Raw genomic sequence first — 17,450 nt, 5'->3', positions numbered from 1 at the left:
CGTTCTCCCTACTGCATTCTAACCCAGGGGTGAAATCCAGCAGGTTCTGACAGGTTCTGGAGAACCGGTAACGGAAATTTTTAGTAGTTCAGAGAACCGGCAAACATCACCTCTGGCAGGCCTCAGAGTCGTATTGCAAGGTGAAATGTATGCATATTTTATACTATGCCATCCAAGGTCAGTCAAGAGGGGGGAGGCCATATAAATTTAATGAATAAATAAAATAAAATAAATATTGTGTAGGGAATAGTTATGCAACAAAATATGAAGCAAAATATTCTATCCAGTTTTAATTCTTTGCTTTTGCAGGAACATACATATGAACCTTGCTAGCAAGTTATTCTCACCATCTCAAAGCTTAACAAGGTTTCATGAAAAAGAAAATGCATTAAGTTACAGGATTCCATAGAATCTAAATACTGACAATGTGAAATTTATTTAACAATTCAACTTTAAAATGTAAAATCTCCATATTATGTTATGAACAAGTAAAGTAGTAGCAACAAAGTAGCAGAAATTCTCACAAAAAAAAAAAAGATTTATGAAAATTCAAGCTATTAAAAAATTACACATTTTGCTTAACTCTCAAATTTATTTACAGATTTAAAATATGTTTTATACACCTCAATTTACATGTGAGGGCAACCAGAATAAAGCAGTTTTACAATAAGAGGAAAACTTTAAAAAGCACTTTGCGTAATTAAAATATATGATTTCCCAAATGTGCTAAACATGCTGCATTTGCACATTTTTTACTGTTTATTGCTAAAAAAGTATATATTTGTAATGGAACAGCATAGCAGTTTGGAATTCCAATAATGAAATGAACTCGAGATTCTTCCAAGTTTACTATATGGAAAAAGCAGAAAAGAGTTCCATTGAAATACTGGGATTGCTGAAAGAAAATGAATTATCTAACGAATTCAAATGAAATTGGACTATCAGCAAGGCACCAAAATGCCTTATATGTCCTAATTCAAAATCCAATTCTTTGCTAAATTTGTTTTATTTTCTCACTGACAGAACTTTCTTTCCTTTTTAAAATTAGTGTAGGATTTAAAATTGTGGAGAGCCATCTATTGAACACTTAAACCTCCCCTGCAAAACAGTGTAATTATTATTAGCTATTCTCAATTGCTAGTCAATCCCATCCTAATTTCAGTTTTTAGAACATGTCTTAATCATCACTTAATATCTGAATGGCATGTGCTTATAAAATATGCTAAAATTTTGAAATCAAAAATTGTACTTTATTTTAAAAAGGGCCAGCCAAGTACACAATGACGGACTCAAATTTCCATAACTATTCTCCATTTAAAAAGTTTAACAGGGGCACTAAAATCACAACTCCGTAAAATTGAAAACATTTCCCCAACACTAGAGGTGACAATGCAATTTTCCCAGTTGTAACAAATATTACTGTCCAGTGAACTCACTCGTTCACTTACTCTTAAAAGTTCTATCTCCCAAATAGATGGACATTTTTATTGTGCCCATTAAAATTCAAACTCCTAATCTCACATTGAAAGTCAACTGGAGGATAAAGGACTATTACTATAGTGCCTGCCCTTAAGTGCCTGTACTATGATAAATTATGAATGAAGGCTTTATAAAACTTTGGTTTAGAAACAGAAGTGTTATTTTCCTGTAACTATGTTCTGCAATTTCAAATGCCCCAATTCACAGAGTAACACCAGCAGCTATCAGTTCTTTTTCCTATCCACTGGAACAAGCTAGCAGTGAAGTATATCAATTCGGTCTTTTGTTTCGGTAGAACCCCTGACAAATTACTTTTATAACCTTGTTTCTAAGAAAAAAACAAAATTAAATATAGGTAGTCCTTGCTTACTGACTGCCTTGTTTAGCAACTACTTGAAGTTACAGTAGCTGGAAGAAAAATAGCTTTGCAACCAATCCTTGCATTTACAACTGTTGCAGTAGCCCATGATCATGTGACCACATTTTGCAAGCTTCACAACCAACTTTCAACCAGCAGAATTAATGGAGAATATGGAATGAAATTGCAATACCCGATCGATCACACGATGTCTCGCTTAATAAAAGCAGTGAATGTCAGGCACGAAGAATCATGATTATTCATAAAGTTGCAGCATAGAGGATTTAGTCCAACCTATAGAATAGAATCTGGTCAACTAATGATCAGCACTAAATTAGTGCTACATAAGGATCAACAGAATTCAAGAAGGGCTGGACTTGGATCTCTTGTGGCAAAGCAAGGATTTTAAACTGATGGTATGTTTAACTCCACCTCCCAGATCTGCCTTTTCCTCTCCTACATTATTCGTAACCAAAAATAGAAAGTGACATCATAAATCTGACCCAGTCATGATTTTTCACTTAGTGACTACAGCACTTAGCAACAGAGTTGTTGGTCTCAACTGTAATCAGTAAGTGAGGACTACTTGTAAGGGGAACAAAAGCTCACAAGACAAGTTGTTTATCTTTAAGAAATATGATTATTAGCACACATACATCCAGCAGGAAAGAAAGTTACACGATATAAAGTGGCCACTACTTTGACTGACAGCTTGACAAGAAGTTATCTCACTTCAAGTTTTTTGCCTTCTAAAACGATCTGAATTTCTTTGGCATCCAAGGTCTCGTAGGTTAATAAAGCTTCTGCTAAATTCTTGTGTTCTTTTGCATGGGCCTTCAAGATACTCTTTGCCCGTTCATATGATTCCTAGCACAAAAAAGGTAAATTAAGAAAGATAGCAACAAAACAGTGAAAATAGGGAAAAAAGCTAAGATTATCCACTAACATTATTTATAATTAATCTAAAATCATTTGTAGCTTATTCAAATACACTTCATACAAATACATCAGATCCTCTTGAAGTATATTTCAACACAACCAAGAAATACAAGGAATGGAATAAAAAGTTTATAAAGATCCATAAAAATAATTTTAAAAATTATCAGAGAAACAAGCAAGTTCAATAATTATATAATTTTTGAACTTACATTAATAGAATCTCAACTTTACTTAAATAATTTATAATTTAATTTATAAGCAATAAATTAAAGAAGCAGCAGCTACATAACATACTGTTTTATATCCTTATCTGATTAATTTTTATAGCAAATCATATTAATAAATTCAACAAAATTAAGAATCTAGAAAGTATCCACTTTTTGAATCAGAGAATTAAAATGTTTACCTTTAAAAGAGTTCTTATTTCTTGTTCAATTGCAGATTGGGTTTCAGGGCTTAAATTTGTTGCCTCTCTATAGGTCATAACACCAAGCTTATGGAAAAAGGAAATGATTTGAGAGAGAAAAGAAAATGCTTATTAACATTTTCAAAAAGTCAAATGCAGCATAATTGTTATATAATTTGATCACCACATATCTTGTAAGAAGTATAATTTTATTACATTGAGTTCTGAATTTGGATTTTGCATTAACGTATTTATGTTTTAATATATATAGTTTTTATCTTTTATGATTGTAAGCTGCCCAGAGTTATCTTGAAATAAAATGAACAGCCAGTAAATAAATAAATAAAGTTATATGCTTTACAGGAAGAAACCCCCATATAATTAATTTTAAGAGGTTTATGAGTCATCCTTAATAACTTATTTTCATTTCAGAAACTTTCAAAGACTCATGCATTTAAGCCATCTAATTGTAAAATAAATGCAAAGAAAGGGAAGATAACATTACTGAAAATGAAACTATTTTTGTTTCATCTTAGTTTAAGTACCCAATCTGAAATGCTGCAGGTAAAATGTGTCTACTACCAGTCAGAAGCAGAAGTTTGAGATGGGTGGAAGGGAACTAGCCATTAAGTAAATAAATGAATTGTGACCTGTTTTCTACATGATTTGAAAGAGCCCATCAGCTGCAACCACAACTTTTTTGATCTTCCCCATCCTCTCAATCCATTCACTTCTTCTTCTTCTTCCTAGCATATTCCTGCAGGGCCTGTTTTTTGGATCGTTGAACATCACCTTGCACAGTCAGTGGCGTCTCCAGGGCGCAAGCCCTCAGCTTGCATATCTTTTTTGATGGTTTCTTGCCATCTGTTTTGAGTGCCCATGAGGTTGCTGGCCATTGACTTCTAGTTGGTAGGCAGTCTTGGCAATAGTGAAAGGTGCTGCTCTCTGGATATGTCCATACCAGCAGAGCCAGTCTTCTCTCATCTTGTCTATAATTGGTGCCACGCCAAAATGTTGACTAATGGTGTCATTTGTAATATGGTAAAGAAGGGAGATGCCTGATATCCAACAGAAAATTCACATTTCCATGCCATGGAGATAGCTTTTGGTCCCTGTTGTTGCTGCCCAGCATTCAGTGCCATACAGCGCAACAGGGCAGATGGTTGTCTTGTAAATCTTAGATTTAAGACGGGTTGGCATTTGTCTGTCAACCCATTCACTCTTCCTTCATATATCTCTTTTGCAATTTAATCCGCATTCATTCTTTTTATATGAGCAAATCCCTTCAATGTATTGCTTATGCACTGGTCACTCACTTTTGTATTCAATTCGCATTCATTCATCACCTACATATTGTTATTTTTAAAAGTCATTTTTGTTTTCACCCACAAGCATTCATTAATTGACTCAGGTAACATGCCCCTCTCTAACTTTCTATCTTCAATTACAATTAGCAAGGAAAGCTGCCTATGACTTGGTATGACCACAGCTAATGTACAGCCCACACCTGGGCTACACATTCTCTATCCTATTAAAAAGCATTAACTTTTATGTGATCCCCAAGGTTGATACGTTTCTCCTTAACAACTCTATCTTAGAAAGAGCATCAGATATTTTAATATATTGCTTTTATAAGTTGTTGGATCTATATTTATTTTTTTCAGTATCCAGTATTCAGTACTGGATACACTATTCAGTATTCAGTATCCAGATAAATTGTAAGAGCACTTGCTGATAGTTATTTTCTATTGATAAATACTGTTTGGTAGATTAAAAATACCAATATTTGAATCAAATTAGACAAGGGCCTGCACATATCTAGAAATTAAAATTATTGGATGCTTGAACATTGGATGCTCTGAGCTGATTTCTTCCTCCTCCTGCTGTTGCTTTTAATCTGTCAATCTGAATCTATTCGTCATCTATTGTGCTTATACCTCCACAAATGTCTGTTGCTTAGCATCCTCTTCTTTCATATTTAGTGACTCCTGACTTTGAAACTTGTTAAAATAACTGAACTATTTTCCTATGCTATTTAAAAATAATCTCATGTATTCAAGTTACACTATATTTACTCCATCAGAACAAAACTTTATTTTTATAATGGGTGTATTTTGTACATACGATGCATTCAGAAAGACCTCCTTCACTTTTATCAATTTTGTTATGCTGCATCCTGATTCTACAGTTGTTGAAATTCATTTTTTTCCTCATTAATCTACACTTAGTACCCCACAATGACAAAGTGAAAACAGAATTTTAGAAATGTTTGTAAATTTATTAAAAAGAAAAAACAGAAATATCACATTGGTGTAAGCATTCAGACCCTTTGCAACAACATGTGAAATTTAGTTAAGACGCCTCCCATTTCTCTTGATCATTGCTGACATGTTTCTACACTTTGCTTTGAGTCAATCTGTGGTAAATTAAATTGATTGGACATGATTTGGAAAATCACACACCTCTTTATAGAAGGCTTCACAGTTGACAATGCATACTGTATCAGACCAAAATCCATGAGGTCAAAGGAACTGCCTGCAAAGCTCAGAGACAGGATTATTGGAAGGCACAGATCTGGCTACAATGAAATTTCAGATGCACTGAAGGTTCCTAAGAACAGTGACCACCAAAATTCTCAAATGGAAGAAGTTTAGCACAACCAGGACTCTTCCAAGAACTGGTCACCTAATCAAAATTAGCGATTGGCGGAGAAGGGTCTTAGTAAGGGAGGTGACCAAGAGCCCGATGGTCTCTCTGAGATCCTGTGTGGAGATGGGACAGAGTTCCAGGACAACCATCACTGAAGCTCTCCACTGATCTGGGCTTTATGGTAGAGTGGTAAGAGTCTAGACAGAAGCCTCTTCTCAGTCCAAAATACATGAAAACCTGCTTGGAATTTGCAAAAAAGTACCTGAAGGACTCTCTGACTGTGAAGAACAAGATTCTCTGGTCTGTTGAAACCAAGATTGAACTGTTTGGCCTCAATTCTAAATATTATGTCTGGAGGATACCAGGCACCACTCATCACCTGGCCAATTTTATTCCAATAGTGAAGCATGGTAGTGGCGGCATCATGCTGTAGGGGTGTTTTTAGGAGCAGGAACTGGGAGACTGGTCAGAGTTGAGAGAAAGCTGAATGGAGCATAGTACAAGGATATCCTCAATGAAAACCTGGGTTCCACAGCACTCAGGATCTCAGACTGGGCCAAAGGTTCACTTTCCAACATGATAACAATCCTAAGCACACAGACAAAACAACACAGTTGTCAACTCTGTGAATGTCCTAGAAGAGACCAGCCAGAACTCTGACTTGAATCTTATTGAACATCTCTGGAGGGACCTGAAAATGGCTGTTCACCGATGGTCACCATCCAACCTTGAGAGGATTTGCAAGGAAGAATGACAGAAAATTCCCCAATCTAGGTGTGCAGAGTTTGTTGCATCATACCCAAAAAGAATCAAGGCTGTAATTACTGCCAAAGGTGCTTCAACACAGTACTGAGTGAAGAGTCTGAATATTTATGCCAATTTCAGTTCTTTTTTTATATATATAAATTTACAGACCTTTCTAAAATTCTGTTTTCACTTTGTTGCTATGGGATGAAGTATAGATTAATGAGAAAAAAAATGAATTTTAACAAATATAGACTCAAGGTGCAGCATAACAAAATTGACAAAAGTGAAGGGGGTCTGAATATTTTCTGAATGCACTGTATATTTGCACATCTACAACATGAAAATATTTCATTGCAAATTCATTATAAAGAAGAGTAAATGTAATTGTACCTTGTCACTCATTCCAAATCTGGTCACCATGAGTTGTGCTATCCTAGTAGCATTCTCAAAGTCATTAGAAGAACCTAGGTAATTATAAACAGAATAATGTTAATTCATAAAAGCTAAACTTCTTACATATGAATTATGAAAGTTCTTGTTTTGACTAGGAATGCACAGAATATTTGAGTAGTTTGTACCTGAACTAAAATATCTGTTATAAGTGCATGAGTGGAATTAAATATGGATCACACAACTAAAGGCAGTTGTTCCAGGGAGAAATGTTCAAAGAAGAGAATGCAGGAAAAGTCCAGGATGTATGAGTGGGGCCATGAAGAAGGGAGGCGAAATATTGGGAAGATTGGAGAATGAGTAGATATATTATTGTGCTGTGCTGGGATACTGACAGTGATTACTGAAGGAGGCAAGAAGGAAGACAGCTGTTGGGACAGACCAAATTGAAACATTGGTAATAGCTGAGGAGGAAGGGAAGGCATTAGGAAAATCACGTGGACAGTGATACGTGCCACATCAGAAGCTGCTGAGAGAAAACCAGGAATGATGCATACCAGCCTTGCTTTAGTCACTCTGTCAGTTGTATCTAAAACTAAAGTGATTTGGGTTCTGGTTTGATAAAACGGTAACTGACCCAAAAAACTCAGTACAAGTAGTCTTAGACTTACGACCACAGTTAAGATCCAAATTTCCATTGCTAAGTGAGGCAGCTGTTAAATGAGTTTTGCCCCATTTTATGTAGCCCCATCTTGCTACAATTAAGGGAATAACTGTAGCTGTTAGTTTAGCAACACATTTGATGATGATGATGATGATGATGATGATGATGATGATGATAATAATAATAATAATAATAATAATAATAATAATAATAATAATAATAATAATAATAATAATAATAATTTTATTTCTATACCGCCCTTCTCCCGAAGGACTCAGGGTGGTGTACAGCCTATTTAAAAACACAAGACAAACATCAATTTAAAATTTAAAATTATTAAATAAATTTGGCTCCATTTAAAACCCTAGAAATTTAAATACCCCAATTTAAAATTATCATATCGATAGCCCGGCCTGGCGGAACAACAGGGTCTTCAATGCACAGCGAAATACCCGGAGGTCGGGGATCTTACATATTTCCAGGGGCAGTTCTTTCCACAGGGCTGGGGCTCCCACAGAGAAGGCCCTCCCCCTGGGTGTCACCAGCCGACATAACTTGGCCGATGGCATCCTGAGGAGACTCTCTCTGTGGGAGCGAACTGGCCGGTGGGAGACTATTGGTGGCAGAAGTTGGTCTCGAAGGTACCCAGGTCCTATGCCATGGAGCGCTTTAAAGGTGGTAACCAGCACCTTGAATCGCACCCAGAAAACCACTGGGAGTCCATGCAGCTCACGCAGGAGGGGTGGCACATGGGCACAACGAGTTGCGCCCATAACCACCCGCGCAGCCGTATTCTGGACCAGTTGGAGCCTCCAAGTGCTCTTCAAGGGGAGCCCCATGTAGAGAGCATTACAATAGTCCAGCCGGGAGGTGTCAAGGGTGTGAGTGACCATGCGCAAGGCATCCTGATCCAGAAAGGGCTGCAACTGGCGAATCAGGCAAACCTGATAAAAAGCCCCCCTGGCCACGGCCGTCATATGCTCTTCTAAAGACAGCCGTGCATCCAGGAGGACACCCAGATTGCAAGCCCTCTCTGTGGGGGGCAGAGATTCACCCCCAATAGTCAGCGATGGCACCTGCTGACTATATCGGGACGCCGGAAGCCACAGCATTCAGTCTTGGAGGGGTTGAGTCTGAGCCTGTTCCTCCCCATCCAGACCCACACGGCCTCCAGGCAGCAAGACATCACATCAAGGGCATCGTTGGGGTGGACTGGGTGGAGATGTACAGCTGAGTATCATCAGCGTACAGATGACACTTCACCCCAAAACCACGGATGATCTCACCCAGCGGCTTCACATAAATATTGAACAGAAGGGGCGAGAGGACCGACCCTTGCAGCACTCCCCATGCGAGGTGCCTCGAGGTCGACCTCTGCCCCCCTGCCAACACAAACTGTGAGCGGTCGGAAGGAGGAGAACTACTGCAAAACGGTGCCCCCTATTCCTAACCCCCTCAACCGCTGCAGCATGATACCATGGTCGATGGTATCAAAAGCCTCTGAGAGATCTAATAGGATTAGGACAGAGGAGCAACCCCTGTCCCGAGCCCTCCAGAGATCATCCACCAACGCGACCGATGCTGTTTCTGTGCTGTACCCCTGCCTGAAGTCCGACTGGCACGGGTCCAGATAGATAGCTTCATCCAGGTGTCGGGGAAGCTGTTGTGCCACCACGCTCTCAACAACCTTCGCCACAAAACAAAGGTTGGAGACCGGACGGCAGTTGGCTAATTCAGCTGGGTCGAGGGAAGGCTTCTTGAGGAGGGGCCTCACCACCGCCTCTTTCAAGGCGGCGGGAAAGGCACCCTCACTCAGAGAAGCAGTTATAATCCCCTGGAGCCAGCCTCGTGTAACCTCCCGGGAGGCCAGTACCAACCAGGAGGGACACGGGTCCAATAAACACGTGGCGGCACTAATCTTACCCAGAACCCTGTCCACATCCTCAGGAGTCACAGGATCAAACTCCTCCCAGATAATATTCTCAAGACCTACCCTCGTCTCCTCCCCTGGACTCATCCAATCAGAGTCCAAGCCATCCTGAATCCGAGAGACTTTATCATGCAGGAATTGCACAAAATCCTCAGCACGACCCTGCAAGGGATCTTCCCGCACTCCCCCCCGAAGAAGGGAGTGGGTCACCCTAAACAGGACGGCTGGGCGGTTCTCTGCAGATGCGATAAGAGCGGAAAAATGGTTAGATTTCGCCGCTTTTATCACCACTAGGTAGGTCTTGATATAAGACCTCACCTGTGTCCGGTCGGAATCGGATTGACTAGTCCTCCAAATGCTCTCGAGGCGTCTTTTCTGACACTTCATCTCTCTCAGCTCCTCAGAGAACCAAGAAGCCAATTGAGATCGGCATCAGGTCAGAGGCCGCAAAGGCATAACGCGATCCAAAGCTCCGGCGGCCGCACTCTCCCAGGCGGCCACCAGCTCTTCAGTTGAGTCGTGTGTCAGAGTCTCAGGAAATGGCCCAAGCTCCGTCAAGAACCTTTCGGGATCCATCAGGCGCCTGGGACGGAACCATCTGGTTGGTTCCGTCTCCCTGCGGCGGGAGGAAGCGGTAGGAAAGTCTAAGTGAAGGAGCGAATGATCTGTCCATGACAAGGGTTTAATATCTAGGTCCCCTCTACCAAGATCATTCAACCACTGACCAGAGACAAAAATTAAGTCCAGAGTGTGTCCCCCTATGTGAGTGGGGCCTTGAACTAACTGGGTCAGGTCCATGGCCGTCATGGAAGCCATGAACTCCCGAGCCACCTCTGACGCCTCACCCGCGGATGGAAGGTTGAAATCCCCCATGACAATAAGTCTGGGGGTATCAACCGCCACCCCGGCAATGACGTCGAGTAGCTCGGGCAGGGTCGCTGCCACGTGGCAGGGAGCCAGGTACGTAGTCAGCAAACCCATCTGCACCCCACGGCCCCACTTCACAAAAAGGGACTCACATCCGGCTATCTGAGGAACAGTGGTCTCCCTCGGACAAAGACTTTCCCTAATAATCACCGCCACTCCCCCACCCCTCCCCTGGGCCCTTGGCTGATGAAATGCACGGAAACCTGGTGGGCACATTTCGACGAGGGGGACCCCCCCTCTTGGCCCAACCAGGTCTCCGTAATACCTGCCAGGTCCGCACCCCCCTCCAAAATAAGATCACAAATGAGGGGGGCTTTATTAACAATCAATCTGGTATTACACAACATCAGCCACGGACCCTGGGCCTGAGACTCTGCACAACCCAGGCCACAAGTCGCGCATTGGGGGCCAGGGTGCGCAATTGCTCGTAAAGAGCATGTGCGCACCCCCGACACATGATATGGCCCTCTGCGCCCATCGTACCTGCTCCTCCCACTCATTATTTCAATTTCATTGCCCTTCCTGTTGCCCCCGTTCCCCGGATAAATTTCCTTTCCCGACCCCTCTGCTGCAACCAATCAACCTATCGCCCCGCTCAGTAGCTATCTGGACCCCCCCAGGTCCATTTTTACAACCCCCTCCCTTCCTCCCGGGTCCCCTTAAAATTTTCATTAAAAATTTAAATAAAAAAACCCTCAACCCCCCTTCGCTGCATGCCATCTCTCGGGATTCCAAAATCCGTCATCAAGATAGGCCCTCGATAACATGGAGGGCCAGGCCTGCGAGAGGGGGGAGTCTCGCAGCGCAAAGAGCTCAGCCGGTGAATACATCCTATAGTCTGTCTGGGGAAGATGAACGAATCCAAGGATTCAATGGTGCTGATTAGAAAGGTCCAGGAGAGAAAGTTCACCATTCCCACACGAGTCAACCGGACTCCACTGTCCTCTCACTACAGTGGAGAGGAGTCTCAGGCTGCTGCCCCGGGAGAGCAGTGACCAAGCCACCCTCTCATGGCGGCTGGTAACAGCAGATCTTTTTCGGTGACAGCTGCAACAAAGTGACTCCCTCAGTGCCCATGCCCAGGTTTAAACATCTCCTGACAGCAAGGTAGTACAGATGACAATAGTACTGATGGCATAGCCGGAGGCGGGGGTCAACTGTAGTTATTTTAAGGGGTAATGAGTCCAGATGCGGGAAGGATCCAGTCCGGATGATAATGATCCCAACCAACACCCACCCGGGCCGCGGTGGGAAAAGGGGGAAGGGGGGGAGGGGGGAGACGGACCGGGGCGATAGGCCAATCACGGCCTAGCTCTTCCCAACCCCTCCAGTCTCCACAAGATCTTCTAATTCCCCCCCCCCAAGTCCCAAGGTCTTCAAAAGGTCTTCAGGAGAGTCACCAATCAGGTAGCTCCAAATCAGTCCGCTTCCGTTAAGTGAATCTGGCTTCCACATTGACTTTGTCAAGATGTCAGAAGGTTGCAAAAGATGATCACATGACCCCAGGACACTACAATTGTCATCAACATGATCCAGCTGCCAAGCAGCCAAATTTTGATACGTGACCATAGGGATGCTGCAATGGTCATAAAAAATGGTGAAAAACGGTCAAAAGTCATTTTTTCCAGTAGTCTTGTAACTTTGAACAGTTACTAAACAAATGGTTGCAAGTTGAAGACTAACTATATAATATCAGAAAAATAACTGTTCCAAGTTTGAAACAAAACACATTTCCCCACTTTACGCACATCTTAATTTTGACTAACCAGTTGTGATGTGTTCACTGCCGAATATGAGTTCTTCTGCTACTCGTCCCCCCATACTGACATCCATCTGGGCAAGTAGCTGAGACCTAGTTTCATTCCATCTGTCACTTTCTGGCAACAAAGAAACCTTTAATACAAAATTACACATTAAGTTGAACCAAACCAATAAATCAGGTTTAATGGCTGGTAGATTATTTATTCTGCTTGCTAAAGTGATAACGCTTAAGGATTCTAAGTGCCTGGACATTTTTTGAGCCCTCTGCAAGCTTTTCTTGTTTGTAAAATATGCTGTTTTCTCACAGCATAATTTGCAAGTAAGAAATCTATGAAGGGCTCCAAAAATATCACTGTCATGATATATCAAAGGGGTTCAAGATGAAGCTTTGTCACACAAAATCAAATGAGATGAGCAACTGCCAATATTCTTGCTTATTGTCTTACCTCACCATTTCCTAAGAACCAAATCCAGCACATTTGATAGCGGGACTGGTAGATAATATGTTTACACAGACTCATAGTACTGAAAAGCAACTAGAAAATACTGCAATTTTAAAGAAATGTACAAAACACTTCAGTTTTCAAAATAATCAATATAGTTACAATAGATAACCCAATAAGAAATAATTCTTTATAAATACAACTGTATACTGTTATTAATTGTTTTCAGTAAGTTAACTTTGGTAATACAATCATTCTTGCAACCTTGCAGTCCTACAGTGTTATACAAAATCATGCTAAGGTAATTATTGTGCAGCAATTTTGAAACAATCAAAACAAATGAAATGCTCTCCCTGAAGCTTACCAATAAAAACCATTATGACCACTTAATGTATTTTGCTTTAAAACATTTAAAACTTTAGATAATGTGATTTAGTGCCCAAGCAACCCAGTTCTTTTAAGGCACAGGTGTTCAAACTTGCGGCATCATGTTGCTGTCATGTGACGTTTTGCAATGATTTTCCTAATTCGAGCTGGAGTGGGCATGGCCTGTGGGTGACACATACGGCCCGCAACCACCAGTTTGATACCCGTTTTAAGGAATATCTTACATAAAAAACTATCTTTGTTGTCTTTATTGTACTGAGCATCATTGTACTGAGAAGAAATTTCTAAGAATTCTAAGTTGTAAAATTGTTAAACTCTAGGGCTGTACACTATATCAGATTCAAAGGAGGAAAAACGTATACAGTACAATCATATGCTAAGATTTATATAACCCATCAAATTACATACTTCGTGAATCCCTTCAAACTTAAACACTGCATAACCCTATTAAAATCAACAAGATAGGCAATGTTTTCTATTATTCAAAATCTTACATGTCCAAGTGTTGGTCCTCGTGGCATAATTGTAGCTTTATTGATTGGCATAGCATCTTTGGTATAATATGCAATAATGGCATGCCCAGATTCATGATATGCTGTAATTGTTTTATTTTTATCACCAATTTCTACACTTCTACGCTCAGGACCTGAAATTAAAATAAACCAAGAGAACTTTAACAACCTTTCAATTACAGTATATTGACAAAAACTGAACAGTATCTCCCTTTCTGAATTTTAGTGACTCACTTACTTTGTCTTTTTTCCCTTTCCTCTTGCTATCTTCCCCCTGGTCCCTTTGCCAGTCAGTATTCCATTAACAATGAACATCTTTAGTCTGCTTTTTTTCTACTCCCTTCCATCGTTTCATTTTTTTCTAAGGTAGTCTACATTTCTATAAATCCCAGATCTATATATCATGTATAAAAACTTCCATTTTGTATATGATTGATACTGATGATCAGAAGACTTGTGTTCACTGTGGATTTGCTGGATGTTTATTATATTTCAGAGGCTTCACAGTTGCATTTCAGGCTAGGTTCATTTTTGGACTGCAGTATATTATGAAACAAAGGTGGCAATGAACAGAGAAACACATGGCAGTCTTTTTGTTATAGACGGTATTCACAGAAAGTATTTACAACAATGATAACAAGAAACAGTGCAAGTGTGTTAGGTTACTTCCCAGGTCTCCCTACCAGGGGCTTTCCCCCTCAACATCTCCTACTTCCTATCCCTTTCTGCCTCCCTCTTCCCTTTCTGGGCTTGATAAGAGAGAAAAAAAAAGGGGGGGGGAAGTGTGGAGTGTGCTTAGCACTGCTTGACTTTTGTCCAGCTCAGCCAAAACATCATCCATTTCTGTGAGGGGGAGAATCATTTTTAGGGTTCTGCTAAACCACAGCTGATTCTAAATCTTCCCCAGATCAATCCTGGCTAGCAGCTCACCAAGCCTCATGACAACCCAGCTACCTTCCAAGGCCAACATGAACTCCATGTTTTCTTCACATCAGAAAAGTAGCACCCATGGCAGGTCACAAAATCTATATATGCCACACAGGCACAGCATAGAAAAGTCTTAAACACAGAGCCTAAACCAAGCCCCTTATATTCCCCACATCTCACTCCCTAAATAGTGTTATTTGTAAGGTCTATTTAATTAAACTTATTTCTGAAGATTATTATATAAATATTATATTGTTAACAGTTGTTGTGTGATTTCCCTGAAAATAAACAATCCAAATAAAGCTTTCTTTTAACTCATTAATGCAATTCAACATATGTAAGAATCTCATGTCTCTGTAAAAATGTACCGTATTTTTCAGAGTATAAGACGCACCGGAGTATAAGACGCACCTACCTTTTTTGGTGAGGAAAAGAAGAAAAAGAAATCTCCCTCTGCCTCTGAGCAATTTTGCCTCGTTGCAGCAAACAGCAAAAAGCCTGCTTTACTTTCATTTTCGTTTTCAGCACAGCTTGATTAGCACAAGGAAAAAAAAATCTGCTGCAGCAATTTACCTCTTTGCAGCAAGCAGCAGAGCCCTGCCCAAAACAGCTGAGAGCAAATAAGGGGGGCTAATCTAGTCAACTTGTGCTAATTAGGCTGTTCTGAAGCTGAAAGGAGCTGTTTTTTTCTTGCTGTTTGCTTGCAAGGAGGTAACTACTGCCAGGCAGAGGCCAAAGGATGGGGGCCAGTGGGTCAGCGAGGCTACATTCGGTGTATAAATGTAGCCTCGTATAAGGGGAGGAAAAGTGCCTCTTATACTCTGAGATATTTCATACAGTGATTCTGTAAATTTTGATATAACATGATCACATGCAATGAACCAAATTTGGGGGGCAGTTTACATCATTTCCATGATAAGGTATTTGATGCAATATCAAATATGACCTAATTAACATAATTATTTAACAGACATGTATGCACATCTTTTTTCCTGATTAGTTTATTAAAATGAGGATTTATTATATTATGCTGTTTTATATTTTATTATATTAAAAATAAAAGTTACTGTTATGTCTCAGTCAAAAATATATAAATAAGTGATGTTAAAATATACTACCTACCCATGACTATTTTGTCCTTTGCAAATTCTAGCTCCTTCATAGTGACCATGTCCTTTTCATCAATTGCTGCTTTTAATGCAGCTTGATTCACAAGGTTTTCCAATTCAGCTCCAGAAAATCCTACTGTCCCTCTGGCAATGATTTCTGGATTAATGGCTGTGCAAACAAAGACATGTTTTTGCATTTGTTAATCCAAATTGAGGTTAACATTCAGGCAAGTTAGCACACACAATAAATGTAAAGATGCAGAGTTTTGCATTGCGTACACTATTTATGATAATCCATCTTTAAGAATTTATCATTTTTATAATCATAATGTTTGAATAAGAACTGAGACATGAGAAACAAATAGAATTGTTCAAATGATTGAACAAATTTCTTTTTCTTAAAAATATACAGTTGTTCTTGGGTGCAACAAGCATTGCATCAGTTTTTAATTTAGTTTTCACTTAATAAAATTTAGTTGTAAGGATAGTTATAAAATCCTTAAATAGCAGACCTCTAGCCTTTAACTGAGTATGTTCTATTAAGCACAAATATTCATATTAATGAGAAGATTTTGAATCTCAATCAGCATATACACACATTTCTTATGCAGCCAGCCTGCTAGCAATTCTCTATGTTTTTATTTCAAAAATGCAGCACTTACACTTATCATATTTTATTTTATTAAGATACCATTTCAAAATTTCTGTTCGTCCCTTGACATCTGGTCTGGGAACTGTAACTTGCATGTCAAAGCGGCCAGGGCGTAACAAAGCACTAAATAGGGGAGGAAAAATATATTGTGAATGATTTAATAATCTTGGTTAATTTTTTTATATTAAAGTATTTTAAAGGGCAATTTAATAAGAAAAGTTACTAATACATTTGTAATTTCCATTAAAGCCAGTTTGTACAATTAAATGCTTTCCACAGAAAATCTCGCAATAGTTGTCAGAATCTCAAGAATCTCTTGGAAAACCAATATTACACAGCTACATTTCAAGTGTACTAACTGCATTTAAATCTGTATTATTTTCAATTAAGAATTTCCATTTAAAATGGTTGCTCCAGCAAAATATAGCTATTTTCTTAATTACTTAATTATGAAGACAAGAAATATTGGCATGATTATTATGCATCCTTATTACTCTCCTAAAGTACCAAAGCCATATTTGCACAAAATTAAATCATGCAAAGTTGTATTTTACCCACGTATACACATGCACAAAGACATACTTATCTAGTGCTTCAGGGAAGTTTGTTGCACCAATGATAATGATTCCTTCATTAGATTTAAAGCTTCAAAAGACAAAAAAAAAGTAATCAATATACTTACAGTGATATTTCTCTAGTTATTTAGATGTAGCAAGTCATATTCTGTTCAGTGGATTTGCAAAGAATGCTTCATTTATTTTATAGGGCAAATCTAGTAATAAAGGATTTTTTTTCCAGTTCAAGCCAACACTTCCTTAAGCATGTGACTTTGTGCATCACACAATAACTATTTTTAGTCATATTCAGTGCATGCAATAGCAGCCAATATCAGTTGGATTTTAACAAAAGGATAGTTCAACTTTTAAAATGAAAGAAATAGGGGAAAAACTTGAAAATTAGTTTTTGAATATAGATGTACATGCTTCGGGAATGGTTAGCAATATATTTTTCAGACCTTGTATAGGCATTGTTCAATGAGCAAATTTCTCAAGTATCAGAAAGCTGCTTTTCTTATATAAGGTTCAAAATACTTAAGCTGAATCATTTTTGAAGAATGCACCATCCTACTTTTCACCTATGTGTGATTTTAATTCTACTCCCCCACTTGAA

General features: G+C 39.4%; 1 protein-coding gene across 3 annotated transcripts in view; it reads right to left on the bottom strand.

Moving 5' to 3' along the window:
* Nucleotides 1-275: 275 nt before the first annotated feature.
* Nucleotides 276-17,450, bottom strand: part of YME1L1 (YME1 like 1 ATPase) — a 47,621-nt gene continuing 30,446 nt past the window's right edge. The window contains exons 12-21 of one of the 3 annotated variants that reach the window (XM_034402082.3): nt 16,863-16,925; nt 16,291-16,403; nt 15,642-15,797; nt 13,575-13,726; nt 12,256-12,382; nt 6,969-7,042; nt 3,183-3,269; nt 2,570-2,704; nt 2,031-2,131; nt 276-849 (exon numbers count right to left, since the gene is read on the bottom strand). In XM_034402082.3, coding sequence (XP_034257973.2) covers nt 2,039-2,131; nt 2,570-2,704; nt 3,183-3,269; nt 6,969-7,042; nt 12,256-12,382; nt 13,575-13,726; nt 15,642-15,797; nt 16,291-16,403; nt 16,863-16,925 — 1,000 coding nt within the window. In that variant the 3' untranslated portion in view covers nt 276-849; nt 2,031-2,038. Of the gene's footprint in view, nt 850-2,030; nt 2,132-2,457; nt 2,705-3,182; nt 3,270-6,968; nt 7,043-12,255; nt 12,383-13,574; nt 13,727-15,641; nt 15,798-16,290; nt 16,404-16,862; nt 16,926-17,450 lie in introns of those variants that run through there. The other 2 variants (XM_034402084.3, XM_034402083.3) reach the window with 2 other exon arrangements.

The sequence above is a fragment of the Pantherophis guttatus genome, chromosome 4, assembly GCF_059756535.1.
Source record: "Pantherophis guttatus breed Tessera chromosome 4, ASM5975653v1, whole genome shotgun sequence".
Taxonomy (NCBI): domain Eukaryota; kingdom Metazoa; phylum Chordata; class Lepidosauria; order Squamata; family Colubridae; genus Pantherophis; species Pantherophis guttatus.
Note: the sequence above shows the minus strand (reverse complement) of the source record. Positions and strands in the feature narration are given on the sequence as shown.